This window comes from Trematomus bernacchii, unplaced genomic scaffold (assembly GCF_902827165.1).
Source record: "Trematomus bernacchii unplaced genomic scaffold, fTreBer1.1, whole genome shotgun sequence".
Lineage (NCBI taxonomy): Eukaryota > Metazoa > Chordata > Actinopteri > Perciformes > Nototheniidae > Trematomus > Trematomus bernacchii.
Genome location: NW_022987910.1, coordinates 6,227,517 through 6,247,648, shown reverse-complemented (window position 1 = coordinate 6,247,648; position 20,132 = coordinate 6,227,517). Strand labels below are relative to the sequence as shown.

The window sequence follows — 20,132 nt, the reverse complement described above, 5'->3', positions numbered from 1 at the left end:
CTGGCTGCCTAACACGAAAGGAGAAAAAGTGCATCAAGAAGTTCTTCAAAGAGAAAAGAAAGAAAACAAAAAGAAACATAGAAAATGTAAACGTAGGACTGGCACAATGTAGTTACTTTGCGTACCCTCAGTGGGTTGAACTTTTTAAACATTTAACTCTATAATTAATTTTTTTTTTTGAGTCGCACAAACACAATTAAAGATTGCATTGAGACCAAATAACTAACTTTTGTTGTAACATAAATATAAATACTGATCAATCACAACACCTGTATTGTATCATTTCTAAAATGCTTATTTTTTACACTAATCCAAACTAGTGTTGGAGAAGGTTTGATGCTGGGGAAAAATTGCTGGTTGGGTTGATAATGCACTATTACTAAGACAGGAGGAATGTAGGCGAAAGCAAAAGGAGAGAGCAGCAGGGGGGGGGGGCATTCAATCAGTGGAGGTAGATTCAGCAACTGGTTTTGAAGCAGATAAAAGGGGTGGAGCTCTACTGTATACAGAGAAAGCTACTGGACAAGGCGGTAAGGTTATTTCAAATGTGTGCAGAGAGATATAGGTAATAGACAGCGAAACAAAAGAGTAAGCAGACATGCAGAAACAGTCTATAAGGGCCAAAATGAAAAGTAAGGGGGGGTCTGTAGCAGTTGGGTCTGGGCCTTCTTCTAGCTGGAGTCCACTCTCTGGTCACTGAACCCTGTCTGTTCATAATGGGCAGCATTGTGGCCGGAGAGAAGGTGGCAGACATGACGTGTAGTTCTCAGCTGAGCTCTGTGGGAGAGAGGGGGAGACCCCTCAAGCGTACAATGAGCTTATACACGCAGACTATGTACACATAGCAGCAATGTATGGCTGTGCATGGAAGTTCTAGGTGAATTAAACACACACAAACCCACACATGTACTTGTGTCAAAGAACAAGGCTGGTCATGTAACATTTGTGATGATCACTTTGAGCACCAAGCAGAACGCCCACACATGCATCCTGTGTGTGTTGACATGTGTGTGTTAATGTGACTCAGACACACAGACGTAAGTTGCATGTAGGTGACAAACTCTGGAGGGCTGAACTGGTAAAAATGACCTGGTGGGATGCTGCCAGAATATTTAATAACGCTGCTCCACCATCCTTCACCATATTTGGCTGGTGTTGCTATCTGGCTCTCTTTTGTTTCAGTGGGACCCCCAAGTGATGGTCCACAGACCCTGACTTTAAGCATGCATCCCACCATGAGCCCACACAGACATGGGGACAGCTCTGCAGGCAGCGGCACATTTGCACACACACACACATATGCATGCACGCACGAAAGAAACACAGCCAATCTCCGAACACACTGCCTCTTTAGAGCCTCTTTAAGGAGTGTGCTTGCCCTCTCCCCCTCCTCCCTACCTCCTGCTCAATCTCTCTGAATTTCTCGACATATGTTTACCATTAAGACTGGCAGGTGTTGTGTGCCTGCCCCTTCTCTCTATTGTTGCCCTGCAGCCGCAGCCAACATGGGGAGGCCTGCAAAAAGGTTACGTAAAAATATAGTAAAACGTTAGCTCAAAAGCAAGGACAATGTGACTCCCTCAAAATAAATACAGCGGATATATATCCCACACGTGTTTCTAAAAGGTACCCTCTGCCTCTATAGCATACAACTAACTCTGCCCTTTTACATTTTCAATTGTTTTGTGGCCCTTTTACTCTTCCTTTTAAAATCACAAGACAATTAAAGTGATATTAGACTGGAGTATTCCCTGTAGGCTTGAAAGGCGGCTGCTGAAAGTCAAAAGTTTGGGTTTTCCACAGAACAGCAGCTGTGTTCAACTTGAATTAAGTCACAGGCATTCCAATAATGACAACATGGCAGAAAGAAAGTATAACAATGTAAAGGTATCAAGTTTGCTTTCATGGTGAGCTTTTCTTTTGGTTGTCACAAGCATAGTATTTAGCCAACTACATAGATGCTGTGTGTTTGGTCATATTTAGCCAAAATATGAGCGTTGGAACATATTGCACATGCGGCTGGATAGTTCAGATTTGGATTTGCTGCTGGAGTAGTTTGAGAAGTTTGTATGGACCTTTTGATACGTTTTCTAATGTTTTAATTATTCAAATCTATCATAACTGACATGATGGGGAACACAGTCGATTGACTTCTTGTTTAACCTTCACCTTTAAAGCAGACAGGGTGTAAATATTTGATATAAATGATTTCATTGGAACAAGAATTTAACGCTATCAAACCCCCTTATTTAGCCGGAATACTGACTAAAATAATACACAGAACAAGCCAATGCTAACGTGAAAACAAAGCACTGAAAAAGTTACAAGCACACAGAGTGAATACTCTAGAAACAAAGTCAAAGGAGAAAAATAAAGTTTGTATCAGTGCCATTACCCCTTCCCCCTCTCTCTATCTGCACTACCTGAAACACTGCTCTGGTCTTCATGGCCCGGGCTGAGGGGAGTGGGGGTGGGCGGGGGTGCAGTTTGGGCCAGGGAAAGGGTTAATGACACATGTCTGAACTAATGGCTCCCAGTGGAGCTATCTGCTGATTCAGCCCCATTACTTCACAAGCATTAAATATGTCTGCCCTGACCGCTCTCTGCTCCCCCCCAGCCCTAATGCAAGTCAACAACATGCTAATCAGAGGGGGTGCATGAGATTTCCAGACTTTCTATGCTTTTCTAGCCCTACGTCTGACACTTCTGTCACACTGAAGCAAGCATCTTTGAAAAACTTGCACCAGCCATTAGTGTTAATGGGTCAACCCGAGTCTGTGACCCTGCTAAAAACCTGCATTTTATGCAGCTGCAACACAAGTACTGTACTGGCCCTATATTTAGTACACACACGGTACTATAGAGTACATGTTGTAGAAATGATCCTGCACTTAATATGGACTGTGGGCTGTAGATCTATCTGATTCCCCACCTCTTCATTGCAACAATTGTCTTAACATGATTGTCAACTGTATGTGACATGAGTCATGACATTACATTACAAACAAATTGATAATCTACACTGTAATGCCTGTCATTAAAATCTCAAATGCAAAAATATAATTGTGTCCGAAAATGTTAATGACATCCAAACATGACAGTTACCCACAGTGTTATCAATGGTCACAAGTGAACTGGTAAAATGACCTGGTGGGATGCTGCCAGAATATTTAATAACGCTGCTCTACCATCCTTCACCGTATTTGGCTGGTGTTACTATCTGGCTCTCTTTTGTTTCAGTGGGACCCCTAAGTGATGATCCACAGACCCTTGCTTGTGTCAGTAACTTTTAATGACATGACAGTTACCCACAGTGTTATGAATTGTCACGAGTGAGTAAAACATGTTCGACATCTTAGATCACATGAATACTCCAAGTAAAGTTTCTCGACAAAGCAGAACAAATTATAAAAACGTCTAAATGATGCTTGAATGCTGAATGACCCTTCGTACAAAGAAGGAAATTGCATAAATCTGGTAAAAAAAAAAGGTGAAAACTTTGTACATTACGTTGCAATCAGGGTGCAAAAAATAGCTAGTGAGTGATCGAATTTTACCAGCCACTCAATAGATTGTGGCTTTTTTTTTTTTGCCATGACATGACTTATTTCATTAATAGATAACAGATATTACCACGAAAAGCCACCATTTTGTTCAAGCCTATAGCACTGTGTTCACTTTGTACATTGGTGGCAGGAGGACTACCTTAGCTGGTCTATCACTGAGCTAGTGGGAGCCAACCTAGTCCAGAGTAAACTGTCTTACATAAATCAGAACAGATGGCAGACTCTCCTCAAAGCCAGCTGGCTTCAGTTTGCCTGTGTGTGTGTGTGTGTGTGTGTGTGTGTGTGTGTGTGTGTGTGTGTGTGTGTGTGTGTGTGTGTGTGTGTGTGTGTGTGTGTGTGTGTGTGTGTGTGTGTGTGTGTGTGTGTGTGTGTGTGTGTGTGTGTGTGTGTGTGTTGTGCGTGTGCAGGACCTGGCAGCGCAGGTACAGAGTGTAACTCCCTGCACATAATAAACACAACACACATGTCTGAGTGTAACGGACACTTGACATATACAGGCACGTACCTTGCCATAAACATACACTGTCCATGTATGAAAATGCTGACACAAATCTACTCTTCACTCTACTCTCCCATTCCTAAACCAATTATGTACGATTATGTAAGTGAAACTAAAAACAAAGCCATTTGTTTTGAGGAGAGGAGGAGGAGGCAGTTTATGATGAGGGTTCATCAATCTCTCAGCAGATTAGGAGGCCTTGTAAATGTCAGTTTGCAGTGACCCCTCCATGGGGGATGGGGCTGACTGTTGGTATAAGAACGAAATGGGCTTATGTCCAGGACAGGTCAGACCTGTATGTGTGGAAACTCTTCTAGCTCAGAATTGCCTTTTAAAAGAGAATACACAATTCAAATCTGCACACACAGATTTGATGATGTTGCTATGAGCCAAACTACTTTCAAACTATGTGTTTGTTAAACTATGGAGATTCAGTTTTACTTAGCTGCCAAACATCTATGAATCGTTATGCCACATTGCAATGCAGTATTACATTACTCACTATCAAAACAAGTGTGCACATAATGGTGATGTTCTATTATAAAAATTATAATTGCAAGATAAATAATAATAATAATAATAATAATAATAATAATAATAATAATAACAACAATACGGTTACAACAGTACTGTGTATTTGTGTGGCTCAAGGTTTCCACACAATCTGTCCTCTCAGCTGGTCGTGTCTCTTTACGTTGCAGATCTGTTTCCTCATGTGATTGTGTAAAATGATGTATGTATGCATGCACTGATGTACAGTGCAAGAGGGAATTTTTGTTCTTATTACATAGTTATGGCCTGTAACACAACAACGATTTACATTTCCAACTGTTAAAGTACCCAATATGCACTAAGTGAAGTTACGAGCACAGTGCTTTCTCTGCCTGCTGCACAATAAACCATTTGCATTCCCTGACTCTGCAGTTACACACAACAACTATAGCTATCGTATAAGCCCATTTCTAAATATAGGCCAGTGAGAGGAGCTCTGCAAATCTCTGTATTCAAATACCCACTTGGCTCGGCTAGAGAGATACAGAGGCCTGGGACGAGTGCAGAGTGGCACAAGTTGGAGCTTTGGCAGTGCAGGGAAAAATGGAGAGAGGGAGAGAGAGAGAGGGGAGCAAGACAAACTAGAAGATAGTGAGCGAGAGAGAGAGAGAGAGAGAGGAAGAGAGAGAGAGAGAGAGAGAGAGAGAGAGAGAGAGAGAGAGAGAGAGAGAGAGAGAGAGAGAGAGAGAGAGAGAGAGAGAGTAATGATCTACACATGGTTTCATGCTGGAGCCTCAACATAGTAACCATAGACACATGCTGGGGCCTCCTGGGACTCATCAGCAGGACACAGCTGTGAGCTGGACAGCAGAATTATATTAGCACCAACTATGCACACATGCGCTAACACACACAATCATGTACACACACAAACACACATGCACAAACACATGCCTGATGGCAGGTACAAATTAAATATACTGGAGTACTCAGATGATCGAAAGGCTTTCATACAGGTAGAAAGAATTGATGAATTGTAACCAATAGACCGGGACAACTTTCTATTGAATCCCCCCCACACAAAGACAGTGCCAAGCACAACTCAATCCTTCAAGGGTTCATGATACGCCCGTTGATAACAACTAGGCTGAACTTTATCCGTACACCTTGGCTGGTCTTCTGTACTCACTGAAACCACGCATGGCCATGAATACTGGTTTCATAGTACTTAAACAAACACAGGTATCCACATAGCCATACAAACACATACATTAAGCTAAGTGCATACATGCGTATATGTGATGACAAGTCCATTACTTCTCTGTGGAGGCAAACATATATATCAAATTATACTATATGAAGCCAGTCAATAAATTAGTCAACGTCAAAGCGCAGCACCATTATGATCTGTGTGGAAGCCAGCAGAAGGGGGGAGGAACCCCAGGGTGAAGCCAAAATGAAACCCTTTCAAATCATCCTTTTCTGGATCTCGGTCCATTGCCTCCAGCCCAGCCTTACTCCTCAATAACAGCCCTTAATGAACTCTGGGTTGGCAGTAAAGCTACAAGTGATACCCCAGTTACACACATGCTCTGTGTACGCTCATTTGTGTGCACAATCAAAGCCCTTTTTTTATGCTATTTTATCCCCATTTTCTGCTTCTTTCTCTCGATGAGTGTGACATGTTTGTCTAGCTTGTGGAGGCAGTGATTTAGTGCTGCTGAGAATGATGACTCTGCCAGAGGAGCTGGCAGGGCACTGTCTCACTGTCATATAGTTACTCCAGCGTTTTGGGGGGAGGCAAGGATGGAGGGGTGGAGAAGTAAAGGGAAAAAAAGGGAGAGGGACAAGAGCACAGTGAGAGAGAAAGAAGGAAAGAGGGAGGATTGAGGGAAGGAGAAACCACCGTCTTTTATGGAGACCAATCCTCCAAGCCTCACTGCCTAGGCCAACTTTACAGGATATATTGGACAGTTCCACACTACCCCGCCCCCCACCCCTCCAACTGCTCTCTTTTCTCAGCTCTTTTTCATGCTCCCCTCCTTTTTGGTTTCCAACAAGGCAAGCCTTTAGCCGAACTCTAGAGAGGTGTAAAAGTATTACCATGTCAACAAGTGCCTTTTACTCTAACCCACTCTACGAACACAAGCACCGGCTTACACACACATGAGCTTGCACAAAAAAAAAAAAATGGGGTCGATCATCTGCAAGAAGGACATTAGTATACAGTGTTCCGTAGAGTGTGCCAGAATAAGTTCAGCAACACAGAACACCAAAGCCTGTTCGGCACAAAGGACCTGGAATACAAAGGAGAAACCATTATCCCCACATTCTGGAGGGAAACTAATGAGCTCCTTGGGATGATAGATTAAGTCTCCATGTAAGCACTGCATCTTACAGTCATATGCTGTCCACACTCCTAACTACGCTTCAACAGGCCTGGAAAGCTCCTCAAAATGTGTTCAAACGGAACCAGTAAGAGTATTCCTATAAAAACAAGAGCGAGGCAGATCGGTCTGAAGGGTGAGATCGAGCTATGGCTCTTTGCGAAACTTGTGGTCTCTTTCTACCAGTTCGCAGTGTATGGAGGGAGCGGGCTTACGACAGAGAGGGAGCAGAAAGGAAGAGCGCAGAGAGCAAGAAATAGCATGCAAAAGCACAGATTTGTAAGGGGAAGGAGGGGTGAAGCAAGTGGAGAGAGAGAGAGGAGTAGCCCTGCCCAGTTGCCTGGGGAGAAAACTGCTCTGCTGCTGACTCAGGACTCTCTTTGTTTGACTTTACTCTTGCTCTCTCTCTTTCTCTTTCTCCCTCGCTGACACACTCACGCTCTAAAAGTTTCTCGTTTTTTCAAACACTCAGTCACCATCTTTTCTCATGCGCACATGCTCTTTTGTTTGCCAGATGCATGCCAATAATTGCTTTTTGACTATTTGTTCATATTTTCTCCTGTGTGTTATTAACCATGCCTTTTCCTTCCTTTGCTGCGTCACTTTTCTCCATCTGAACTATACTGCACAACTTCACCTTCTCATGTGATGAAAGCAGATAAAGCCTTGCCACTATAAATCCACATTGTTTTTTTTTGCCGTTTCATGCTTCACTAACAGTGGTTCACGATCAGGACCAGAGCCCTGGGCCGTTTTATTCTTTTCCAGCAGTGGCAATTTCCAGATGTTGGCGGGCCGGTTGTTGGCAGCATGTTGCCAGCACAGGCTCAGGTATATACTCCCAAATGATAGAGGGGGAAACCGGTAAAAGGACTCATTGAGAAGACAGGGAAGCCTGGAGTCGGGCAATTAGAAGATGGCATGTCATAGGGGATGAAAGTCTACAGCAGAAAAAGAACAAGACCATCAGACTAATGGATAGCCAAGAGTGATAGACTCTCTACGAGAAAATAATAGTTGGCAGCAAAAAGGATGGCTGACAAAGATCCTATAGAGAATGAGGCTGCCCGTTAAAGAGAGGAAAGGGAGGAGGAAGAAACATGGAGAGGGAGAGGAGCGATGGTGATTCCAGCTGGACGTGGACCCATTCCCAGAGTGGCAATGCTGAGCAAGGCTCACACAGACCCTAAAGGGACCCCCCCGGACTCACCCAGAAGAAAAAGGGAGGTAAAGAGGGCCTCGGGGAAGGCAGAAGTGAAAGTGAGCCAAGAGGGGGGAGCACTGATAAGCACGAGGTAGTCCAACACACCCTGACAGAGGGAGGAGGGAGGCATGGGGGAGGAAAGATAGAGTGGGATTTACACATTACGCTTTACAAAGGAAAATCTGCTTATATATCATTGAAAAAGAGGAAATGTTGAAAAGTTGCTCAATCTCCCACTTACATTCAAACAGAATAGCTGTTTGCTAGCACACTCGTGATATAGATAGATAGACATTTATTTTCCAAAGAAGGTGGAGCTTGCAAAAAACCACAGCTAAAAATAATAAATCATTGGTTGTCATGGTTGAGGGCCATTTGACAATTGTATTAAATAACAGACAGTAACCACACGTTTCACGGTTTCACACTTCTACAAACCCAGCTATGGAAACAAATTATGCCATTATTTCCTTTAACTTCGATACCTTCATTTACTCATCTCCTAAAACATAGGGAGGGTGACATATGACATCACATTGTGGAGAAAAAAACTGCAAGCATGAAGACTCCAAGGAATTAGACATTTGAGTTTTTTTACATGTCAAGAGCTTCAGTAAGAAAAAGGGCTCAGCCGAGGCCAACATTAAAACCATCTGATGATTCTTACTAGGTTTCTTATTGTTTATATAAACTACAAATCGAGAAGTAGAAAAAAGAGGCTCAGAGAGAAAAGGGATATTCGGGATATGTACACTGACTTATCGGTAAAGCAGATCAGAAGAGGGAGGGGAGGAGTAATTGCTAAGTTAAATGAGGCCTGGGTCTAAGGCCATGTTCAAATTGACATTCAATTGAATGATAAATAAAAAAGTTAAACCAGGCAAGGTTCTGCCACAACGCAATGTGATGTCATGTGGAAAGGCGCTGTGGTGGACTGCCTCACTTTAACACAAGGCTGTTTTTGGTTTGAATGCCCGCTAAGTCCCGAATGAGCGTCAAACCAAAAGGAAGGATGGTGAAATAAATATGAAATTGGACTAGATTAGAAGATTCTGCTCTGCTTATGTGAGCAAAACACCCACGCTTTGATCCTTTCTTGGGACCACGTTCTGCAGTTTATCCCTCCTGTAATACAAGTAGAATTGAATCTTCATTTAATATTAAAGTGTCTGAACTCTGAACTATTGACAATAAATCTGCAGAACTTCAGTTACATCATTAACATGATATCTTATTCGCCCCGTTTGAGTTTACAAAAAGAACGTATATTGTGCCGGATTTAGAAATGCAAAACCAAGCAGCATTGCATTTTTGTATACGATTACGAGCATGGCCTTACAGTGGAGAGAAAAAAAAACAAGCGCAGTGAAAAAGGGGGGAGGAAGGGGAGGCGCGGTGAAAGAAGCGAGAGGGTGCTCGCCTGGCACAATGAGTCCTACTTGTTAGCCAGTGACAGTGTCAGGGATCGTGACAGAGTCCAGACGCTAGACACCAGCTGCAGCGCCTCGTAAATAGACTGCTGTCTCGCAGGCACATTTGCACGGCAATGGTTGCACACACACACGCACACACACACACACAGATACACACACACAGGCATGTGGGCACATGCATATACTATGGCAGGCACACAGACAGACACTGACTTATTGTCTATCCCAAATCTTGTAAAAGGGACAGTGAACCTCTTTGTGTCTTGTGTCCTGTTAAAGCTCATGTGCAGAGAAAAAGTACTCCACACACAGGAACTCCAAACTCTCAACAAAACGCTATGAAAATAATTAAATATTTCTTAATAATTCACTATGGTATTCAAATATGACTAAATGTTGATTCTCTATGGATAAACTAAACAGAACAAACTTAGTGTTCAGTCAATGTGTGGCCTGCTAAAAATCTTTTTCCCAGTTCTTTTTGCCTGGATGTAAAGTTTTTGTGTGGGTGCAAGTTGTGTTCCGCCTCCCTCCACGGTGATAATTAGGGGTGTAACAAACTACATCTGCCCTGTGGTGCGTGGAGGAAAGAAATGCTGAAGAAAAAAAGAAAAAGAGATTAGGAGCGAGTTGAGAGTTTAAGGGGGAGAGGAGAGCCGAGCTGGACGGGAGGTGAAGGGGTTAAATGCGCGGGACTGATCCTGCTGAGCCAGCAGCAATACGTTAAAGTGCAAGGTTTCATTGTAGCAGATACAGAATGAAACTCCTTCCCATTAGTCACGCGAGTAACTGAAAAGACTCTTCGTACTGCTTAACCCTTTCTGCACCACGACAAAACCACAGCAACAACACAGGTGAAGCCCCTCTAATTGGGTAATGGCTTCTGTGTTTGTGTGTAAACTCACAAGCTCAATGGGATTACGGTAATTACAGGGACCAAGTGTGCACACGAATGCAAATAAAACATTCTCTAACTTGATGCACGAGAGGGAGTGTATGTCTGAATTTGCACATAAGGTTTTCACTTTTACCCCCCCATCCTCTTGTTGAGCAAGCCTCCCACGCCATGCTACAGAACACTCAGTCTCTGGGGGGCTTAGGGAGGAGAAGGCGAGCATACCCTTTCTCTACTTGGAGCAAGGCAGAACCATAATCATCATAATTATCATCATGATGATCACACTGTCCTAACCAAGACATACCACAGCAAAGCAAGTGGTGCACTGACAAAACAATGGAACAAACCAACCACGTAAACAAACTCATAATGCGAGGCTGTAAGGTGAATCGGGTCATTAGAAAAAATAAAGGAGCAAGTTGTACTGAGTTCTTCCTGTTTAGTTTTTATAGCACACTTTTTTACATTTGTTTACACAAAATGGAAACAAGCTGTCTTCATTTTAATGATTTAATCAGCTCAAGGCTATAGTCTGGTAATTTTCCCAAAGACAATGAAATCCCTGGATCAGGATATTAAAAGTAACGGTAAAGGATTTCCCCAGTCTTTTAATTGGATCTCCATACTACACATTATATTAATGTAACCTATCAAAAACACACACAAATGACTCCTCTGGAGGATATAAATGTGTTGACTCAGACCTCTATCCAGTCCAGTTTTTTTCAGCTCTCCAAAATAAAATAAAAGCCATTTGAACCTAATGAAATCAAAATGGAGCATGAAATGCTTGGTGATCAGCACACAAAACCCGGCCCTGGCTCTTTGTTTTCATTACAACAGGTCTGAAATGGCAATGCACTGACAGCTCCACATAAACTCAAAGAAGCCCTAAATGTCCCATGAGGGCAGAGCGAGGAGCTATTAACATTGTTCCTGGCAAAAAGCTCAGCAATAATAAAACAACTCTTACTATTCCTCATTCTCTCCTTTCTTCTTTCATTACAACTCGGGTTACCATTAGCACCAGGTAACAAGAACATGTGGAAAGCAGCTTAATGTTGTTTGAGAGTAACAGTGATATAGAAGGCCTGCAAAGAGCTACACAATATAAACCGTACTGCACTGGAAACATACCTCAGATATTGTGTGGTTCAGAAAAAAGACTTAACTGACTGCAAAGCATATTGGCAGATGAGAGAATTACAATATACAAAACAGAGAATTGCAATATATGCAGAACTTTCCAGAAAGTTATAAAATGGACACACCACCTCCTCCTAACCTAAAGGCGGAGGGGTGTATGAGGGGTGGCAAGGGTTTCCAAAGAAATTCAACCATCCAACAGGCTGATCTGACAGAGTGTATGGCCCCTTAAACCTGCATCTGCACAACTGACGAGAAGAACTTTTACCAAAATGGAAACACATACAACTGAAATGATGCCACCTTAGATGGTATAAAAATTGACATCACCATTTTGACAGTCCTCGTTCAAGTGAGTAAGACCGCGGAAGACTAATTGTTTCTGTTAATACAAGAGCACTTGTGTGTACTTATTTATATACAGTATGTAATAGTTTATACTGACAATGCCTAACGCCCTACTGTATGAGGGGACACAATTTAGAAATAAGGTTTATATATATATAATACACTTTTTTCTTACTCCAGTCTTGTCACAGAGCCGCAGGGTGTTGAAGGAGCCCACAGCGAACACCTCTCCATCTGGAGCCCAGGACAAAGAGGTGACTGGGTAGTCATGAGACGACGAGGAGTAAAGCACACGGCCAAAGCTGTCCCACACCTGATAAGGGAGTATATGGTTTGAAAAAGTAAAAAAAAAAAACATTTAACACACCCACAACACATCTTAAAATAATATAAACGCAAACACTGCCCACCTTATATTTGCAGTCTTCTCCACCTGACAGTATGAGGTCATTAACTGAATTCCAGTCCACCTTCAGAACAACCCCATCATGGGCCTTCCACTAAAGGGAGGAGAGAGAGAATGTTATTTCAACACAACATAAGGATGCTATGCATACATAACTTCTCACTTATGTTGAAGAGCAGTGGGGAGCAATGAAACCCTCTAATTTTACCGAGTCGAAAAACTTAAGATGAGCAGGATAAGCTCCAGAGAGAGTAGCATTATTGTTGTTCTTAGACTATGTGCCTTTCTTGTTCCTGTTCCCTTTCCATGCTTACGCTCTATAATTTATTTATAGTACCTTACTTGCTCATTTGATTCTTCAAAAGGAAATCCACGTGAACACATGCATTTGTTTGTTGTGTGTTTCTATGTCTTTGTAAGAGATTGCAGAGATCAAAGAAGATCCTTTGGAGAGTCCAGTTTGTCTCAACCCTATCTTATCAGATACCCAAACCAGGTCATTCTTAACCCATGTTAACCCATTTAAAATAAAGCCAACAAAGGTTGAACTAGCATCACTGGATGTGATGTGTGTGCTTGTACGAGAGAGCAAAAGGTTTAAAAGAAGCACAGAGACCCTCAACTTAAGCGCTTTGAGCACAAGGAAAAACGCTATATAAATAACATGTACTATTATTATTATTATTATTATATAAGGTCCCAGGAGGTGTCCAGAATCAAAAATAATAATTTAAAAATGTATATGTGAACAAGGAAAATCCTCACTGGTGTTCCAGGTTGTCAGTGCTGCCCCCTCTCTAGTACAACAGCACTCAAAGATCATAGATAATTTGTCTTTATTTTCTTTAATTTAGCCTTTGTAATACAAATCAATAAACCTCAAGTGTAATTTACAAAGACCTGGAAATAGGTAAAGGGTCCAGTGATGTCAGGTACTCAGGCAGGTAAAGTTATTGCTATACAAACGCGAGATTAAAAACAAGTTTCAGTAACATGGTTATATTCTAAAACCCTGACGTATAAAATCTTAAGTGAACAATTACTTAAGTCACATATCTATACCTCTTGAGAGAATACATTAAACAAATAGTGTACCTGTATGACTTTGGCACTGGGTTGCAAAGGCTTGATGACTAGCTGCCTCCCTGAGGTGTAGAGGATTCTGTCTGAGTCTGGACCCCAGGCCACAGAATACACAGGAGACCCTGAAAGATGCAAAGACAGAAGATTAACAGGGGATTCAATTGTGTGTTACTCAAACCAAGAGCAATAGATTGTGCTTCCACACACAAGGACTTTTGACTCTTCCTCAATGTAATATTTAAAAGATGAAAAAAGAAAACTGTGTGAGTATGAATATCTCCCTCCCTCTTTGACAAACTAGGAGCTGGTATGAACAACAGCTAGGGGGTACAGCAGTGCTAATTCCTCCTCAGAAGGTATCATATTCCCTCAGAGATCTCACCTCATTCAGCCGGATGGAGCGGCACTTAGCTTGCAGGCACACCAGCTGAGAAAACCTGTCTAACCTCTACAGTATAAGCCCAAACGAGGGGAAAGTGTGTGTATGAGTGTGTGTGTATGAGTTGAGTTGTGGCTATGTGCGTGTGGAGGGGAGAGGGCTTGACATTTAACCCCACTCCAGGTGCATGTGGTTTCTCACAAATGCCAACTGGTCACATGATCTGACAAAGGCGATGAGAGGGGTTGAGGCAAGTTGCTTTCTCCTCCCTCTTGCATTTCGAACTTCATCCTACAGCGCGCTCTCTCTCTCTCTCTTCAAATGGGTCATCCTGCTGCTCGATCTCTCTCTCTCTCTCTCTCGTATCTCTGATCTCTCTGCTCTCTCTGTCTCTCTCTCTCTCTCTCTCTCTCTCTCTCTCTCTCTCTCTCTCTCTCTCTCTCTCTCTCTCTCTCTCTCTCTCTCTCTCTTCAAATGGGTCATACTACCCAAGAAGAACAGCCTTCTCCTATGGTGTGTGTGTGTGTGTGTGTGTGTATATGGTGGTGAAGGCTCTGAGGAGAAGCAACACCTGCAGTGATCCGAGTGCCATGTGGAGTATGGAGTGCAACTGTGCCAATTCTACTATATCCAGGTGCTTTACAAAGCCTGTAGGTCTGCAGCTCATTCTCTAAACAACCAGCTAAGGAAACTGTTCCTAAATTCTGGGGCTGAATTGCTTTGCCCCAGCCAGGTTTTCCACAGCATCCGTCATTCAGTAGGAGTGTGCCATCCATTTCCCCAGAAGCCAAATTTCATTCACCCCCCCCCAACCCCCATCTCTTTTTCGGTCCCACAACAGAGAAAAACATTTAATAAGTCAAGCTGCATGATGAATCAATTAATAAGTACGCCATCTGTGAGGAGAACGCTGGATAGAGAAATGTATCATTAGGAGTCTTTTTTTATGGCTTTTAATAAAACTCTACTCCTATAAAAGCTTTGCAACGTCCTGGTGCTTTTTATAATAAAAAAAACAACAACATGGAGCTTTTGGTTGAACCGAGCACAGTTACGTTCTAATAGACTCAGCATGTACACACTGCACACAATCCAACAGCCAAGGAGAGGATTAAAAAAGCATTTCCTCCTTGAATGTCATTTTACCTTGAGTTTAATACAGAAGAAAATCTTGCAGAAAGCTCAGGGAGTGTGCTAATAACCCCGGCACGCGTGCATGTGAGGTGCCCATGTATGCAAAAATCACAGATAGACTTTTACAATGAAAGAAAAATATCAGTACAACATTTAAAATAACAGTATATTACAATCTGAGAACACATAAGGAGAAGGCTCCCCTGATTCACGTGTATACAACTGAAGTTCTGTGCGCCTGCTCCTCTCGTCAAGTGTCTGATTTTTGCTCTTATTCTCTCGATCACAAGATGCACTGAGCCAGAAGGTCCTAAGGCAATCAGTAGTACTATGTGCGTGTGTATGTAAGAGATACAGAGAGGCAGACAGACAGGCTGTAATTGTTGTTGGGCTATGTTGTGTTGTGTTTACTAAATGCCTGCAGCTGGTTGGTCAGAGCTTCACATGGCTTCTGATGCTGGCTGGCAGCTGTTGTGGATGTGACCTGCTTTAAAGTGTATTGGTCTAAACTCAGATTGGCTTTTTCTTCCACTGTCATTCAAATGATGAATTATAAATCATCTCTTATACCTTTAAGACTTACTTGGAGTTGTCAGTCTTGCAAGTATTGTAAAAGACGGGCATCAGAAGACATTTTGTTGACAACACAGTGCAGAGGATGCAAGCATAACAATTATGTGCTAAGCTTTGTGAATTAATTTTTGGGTTAGCGATTTTAAAAAGTGGTTAGGTGAATATGATTAATTACGGAGAGTAGTTTCACCCAAGCACTTGATACATACATTTTTTAAATCAGAAAAAGGAAAGGTCTTTAGCCTTGCCTTGGCTGGCCAGTGTTGAGCGTAGCATCCCACTTTTTGACCAGATCTTGATCTGCCCATCTTCTCCAGCTGAATAATAAGATACAGAAAGAGATATAAAGATTTTGTTTTCTTTCTTTTTGATGAATTCACAAACATTATATTTCAAGTAAAAGTTATAGCATATGTGTTATAAGCTTATTAAACCAATGTTTTTTTTTAAATCCAAATGAATATATGTATATCCCTGTAGTCTTTACCTGTAATAAGAGCAGTGCCATCATAGTTCCATCTTCCAGCCAAAACCGCTCCTTTGTGAGCTTCAACACTCTTCTCAACGCGCCCTATTTTCGAGGTGAGGTGGAACTTCCCTGTGAAGAGGCAGAACAGGCTTATATAAATATTCTATGCGTGATTTGGATGTTAGCAGTCAATAATTCAGGAATATTAACATCTGCGTTATACTCTAGCTACTATGTGGCTGCTGTTTACATAGACTATGTTTCCATAAGTCTGATTGGTTCAGGCTGCTGCATCAAGCAATGGCACAAACTGTTTGTAAATGATCAAACTAGGACTGTATAGTCCAGGACTTTAAATAAATATACAAGTGTTAATCCCTTAAAGAAAATAAGCAACAAAGCTTAATTTTCCCCTCTCAGATCATCTTAAAACATATAGCATATATGACAGCTTAAGGGTTTTAGTTGGTTGAAATGGGGCAATTTTGTATTTGCTAGACAAGAAGGGTGATCAGGCATGGAGACAGTTATTGAAAACGCTAGCCTAACATATATTTTGTGGCAGTGTGTATTAAAAAAATCTGAATGTTCTATGTAATTTCTGGTGGCCTAAAACTGCAAATCAGCATGCTGCAGCTCTCTCCCACTGCTAAATTTGGACATGCCAACAAACGTGGATGTTACTGGTCCAGCAGGTAGTGAGTATAACAGGAAAGTACAGCTGTACTTAAAGTCTCTTTTGAATGAATGACATATTAAAAAGATTTACTCACATATGCACTGACTCAGTCTCATATTTGAGTGGTCATAACATTGTCTGTGCAATGCTTCTGTTTTTGCATTGATCGTTTGCTTGTTGTTCTAAAATGTGTTTTTTGTATGATAACTTGAAGTTAAAATGTATTAACCCCTTGCTCTTTTATTTCTATTTATATAGGGTTGGTTGCAACATTCCTGATGATACATTTGTTGGAAATCATAATAACACCACATTCAGTTCAACGGGGTTAAAGTGAATGAGACTGTTGTTCCAAACAGACAGCCCAGCAATATCCTTCATGCTAAATGATTCAGCTTTAGGACAGCCTGGTACTATTCACCACAATATCCTTTCTGAAAAAAATCAGTCATGCAATCATGCTTTGCCATGAGAAAATATTAGGCAAACTAAACACTTAAGTTTACTTATTATTTTGATGTTTAGAATTTGATGTGATGTTGAATATTCTGTTTCTGAGAATATAAGATTACACACAAAATGTGAAACTAAATCCAAATGTTGTCAAAATGTGAAACTAAATCCAATTTCCCCCCGCAAAAAAACAATAGCTAATTTATATTGTATACTGTTAGAAGGTAAAAAGCAAAAGTAAGTTGCAAAAGTGAATCTTAACAGAGTGTTCACTACTCCTTTGTCTGGCAAAGAAAATTGCTGCTTCAGTCTGTGGGTGTGTTTATGCAACCCTACACTGCCATTAGTGTTGTGACCTCACATTGCCTGCCATAAAAGAACATCCATATCATGTGTGTTTATATCTAATATAGGCTGAAGAGAAATAAGAGGCCATGTGGATGCCATGACACAAACACTCTGTTGCCAAGTTTGGCATTACACATATAAAGATGAAAAACAAAAATTCACTTTTAGTGATTTGACATTGAATATCAATAAAAACTACAGCTGGTTGTAGTATTTCACTCTTTAGTGCAATACTACAATCCTCTTTTGAAGTTAAATCATGGAAATAAATATGCTTGTATGCATTATTAAACTGGTGGAGGCTATTTAATTAAACTACAAGGAAAAACTCCTGAGTCATCACACTTTTCTAATGATCAAGGAAGACCCTGGGTGTTAACTCAGAATAAAAATCAGGCTGAACAAACTCTGTAACCATTAATTATGTTTAGTTACATTAGTTCATTTAACATTTGATGACTACATTCAACATAAAGTTGTCTAACTAATTTTGCACTGACCCTTCTCGTGGGGCTGCTACTAAATAAACAACTTGTGAAACAAAACTGACTTTGATTTTATGAATACACTCAGAAACAAATCTTTGAAGCATGCTGGTCTGGTTGTAGAGATAAAATAAACTTGCCATCAGTGCTGGTAAGGACAAAGATCTCAGACTGGTTCTGTTTCTTGCCACCAACGGTCTTAGGGAACCAGTGTAGATCAATGGGGTAAATGTCATCTGGCAATTTGACAACTAGATTGGTCTCACTGGTCAGCAGGGTCCACTTAAGTATCTGATGGTCCTCACTGCATGAGTACAGCTCATCTGCTGAGGTCCAGCCAACACAACTCACAAGTTCCTTATGTGATCTGCTGTTAAGGAAAGTGTTAGAAAGGTAGGCATATGTATTTGTAATTGGTCATTCGAAATCCCATGGTTGCTTTTGCAATAAGTAGGGACTTTTGAAAATAGAATAAACAAGTTCTAGATTTAGCAGAAGTTAGGTGCTAGGTCGACCCCAACAATACAAGGCTTAAATGACTACACTTGTAAATATAATAATACTTACTGTGGGATATATATAAACGAATTGTGATTCTGATAACACGTATAGTGGTAACACTTTCAACGTGTTGACGTTGAGTTATTTGAACTGTACAGAAACGCAATGTAAGGTTGGTAAACGACATCGTAAAAAGGATATGTTTGGGTTCCTGTAGCAACGATGTTTTCAATCTCATGGTGGATGTTTGCTCTGTTGATCCCTAAACGAACAAGACATTGTCAGTTAGTGAACGCCCTCTCGTATAAAACCTCTTTATAACACAACAATGTCAAAAACAGAAAGAAACAACATAAACATTCAATCCAAAACATTGAACCGTACCCTTAATATATGGCGACTTAGCTGTTAGCATGCTCTGGTAGCTCTCTGTAACGGTGGATGAAACAAGCGTCTGCAGTTGCTACGGTCCCTGCCACCGTTGCTAACGTGAATCCTCAGATGTCCCAGAGCCTTGCCTGCTACTTGAATGCTAAAGTTAACTTGATTTTCTGCTTATAACGGACATCCTTCTGTCGTTACCGACTTTAGTTATGGGACAGCCAGCAATGTATGCGTATCACTTGGTCCAGCAAATATGCATGAACAGTTAATAAAGTATACAGAAAGCCTATCCATCACTTATTAGCAATTCCTCGCTCAAGCTATCCATGCTAACTGCTGGTAGCCATGTAAAATGGGTCATGAGCGTCATAAGCAGCTAGTTGAAACGCAAGTTATCGCGAGAGTTGTGTCATCGAAAACAGATATTTCGAATGATTTACCAGTATAAATGGCACATTTTAAATGAATGTTCGTAATGGCACTCAATAAAATGAAATAAAAATAACACAACTCGTCCATCGATCGAATAATACTTCCTCGAATGTAAAACTGTTCCTCTGGGCGGGACTTTGTTCTATTGTAACCAGGCAACCGTTTGGACACGTAGAAACTTTACGCTTTGAATATATGATAATAATCTTACTCAATATACCATTGTGAAAAGCAAATAGTTACTTTCTGCGTTTTCCAGTTTTGTAATTTGTTTCGTCTTGTTATTGTTTGTTTGGAGCGAGGCGGAGTTGGCTTCGTCCCCTTTTTTGAATTTCGTGTTTTTTTTCCCCCTGCCCTTTGAACGTTCCATGGTGCCTTGCGTCAGTTTGTAACGAATCTGGTTCGACAGCACAGTTTAGGCGCCATTTACAAGTTAGAGTTTTCAAGTAGGAGAGCGACTCGGAATGACACGGGCTATATTTTGTGGATTATATTAGCCGATTTTGGATGAACGAATACTTTTTCCGATTACGTGATTTGGGTCAGAAAGGAAGACTATTGACAGACCGTGCTTTTATCGTGGAAGGTATATTGAAACACTTTAGCTGAGAGTAAGTGAATGACTGGGTTCCGTCTATTTGCTGAAACGCATAACTAGCTCCCAACCTTAGTTAACATTAACAACACGATACGTTTCAACATTAGCTCAGATTAAAAACGTAATGACTAACAATACTGCGGTATGTAACGCGAAGTGGTCTCTTTTTTGCCTTTTATTACATTTAACGCAAGACGTGCCTTGTTGTAGTCACACACGCCCCTGGCTGAAACAT

At 41.3% G+C, this 20,132-nt stretch overlaps 1 protein-coding gene across 1 annotated transcript in view; it reads right to left on the bottom strand.

Annotated features, from left to right (window-relative positions):
• ift80 (intraflagellar transport 80 homolog (Chlamydomonas)) overlaps positions 1-19,904 on the bottom strand; it is a 34,213-nt gene extending 14,309 nt beyond the window's left edge. The window contains exons 1-8 of the mRNA XM_034115135.1: positions 18,868-19,904; positions 18,685-18,745; positions 18,123-18,344; positions 16,036-16,146; positions 15,797-15,865; positions 13,475-13,584; positions 12,384-12,473; positions 12,149-12,286 (exon numbers count right to left, since the gene is read on the bottom strand). Coding sequence (XP_033971026.1) covers positions 12,149-12,286; positions 12,384-12,473; positions 13,475-13,584; positions 15,797-15,865; positions 16,036-16,146; positions 18,123-18,344; positions 18,685-18,721 — 777 coding nt within the window. The 5' untranslated portion in view covers positions 18,722-18,745; positions 18,868-19,904. The remainder of the gene's footprint in view (positions 1-12,148; positions 12,287-12,383; positions 12,474-13,474; positions 13,585-15,796; positions 15,866-16,035; positions 16,147-18,122; positions 18,345-18,684; positions 18,746-18,867) is intronic.
• Positions 19,905-20,132: the final 228 nt, after the last annotated feature.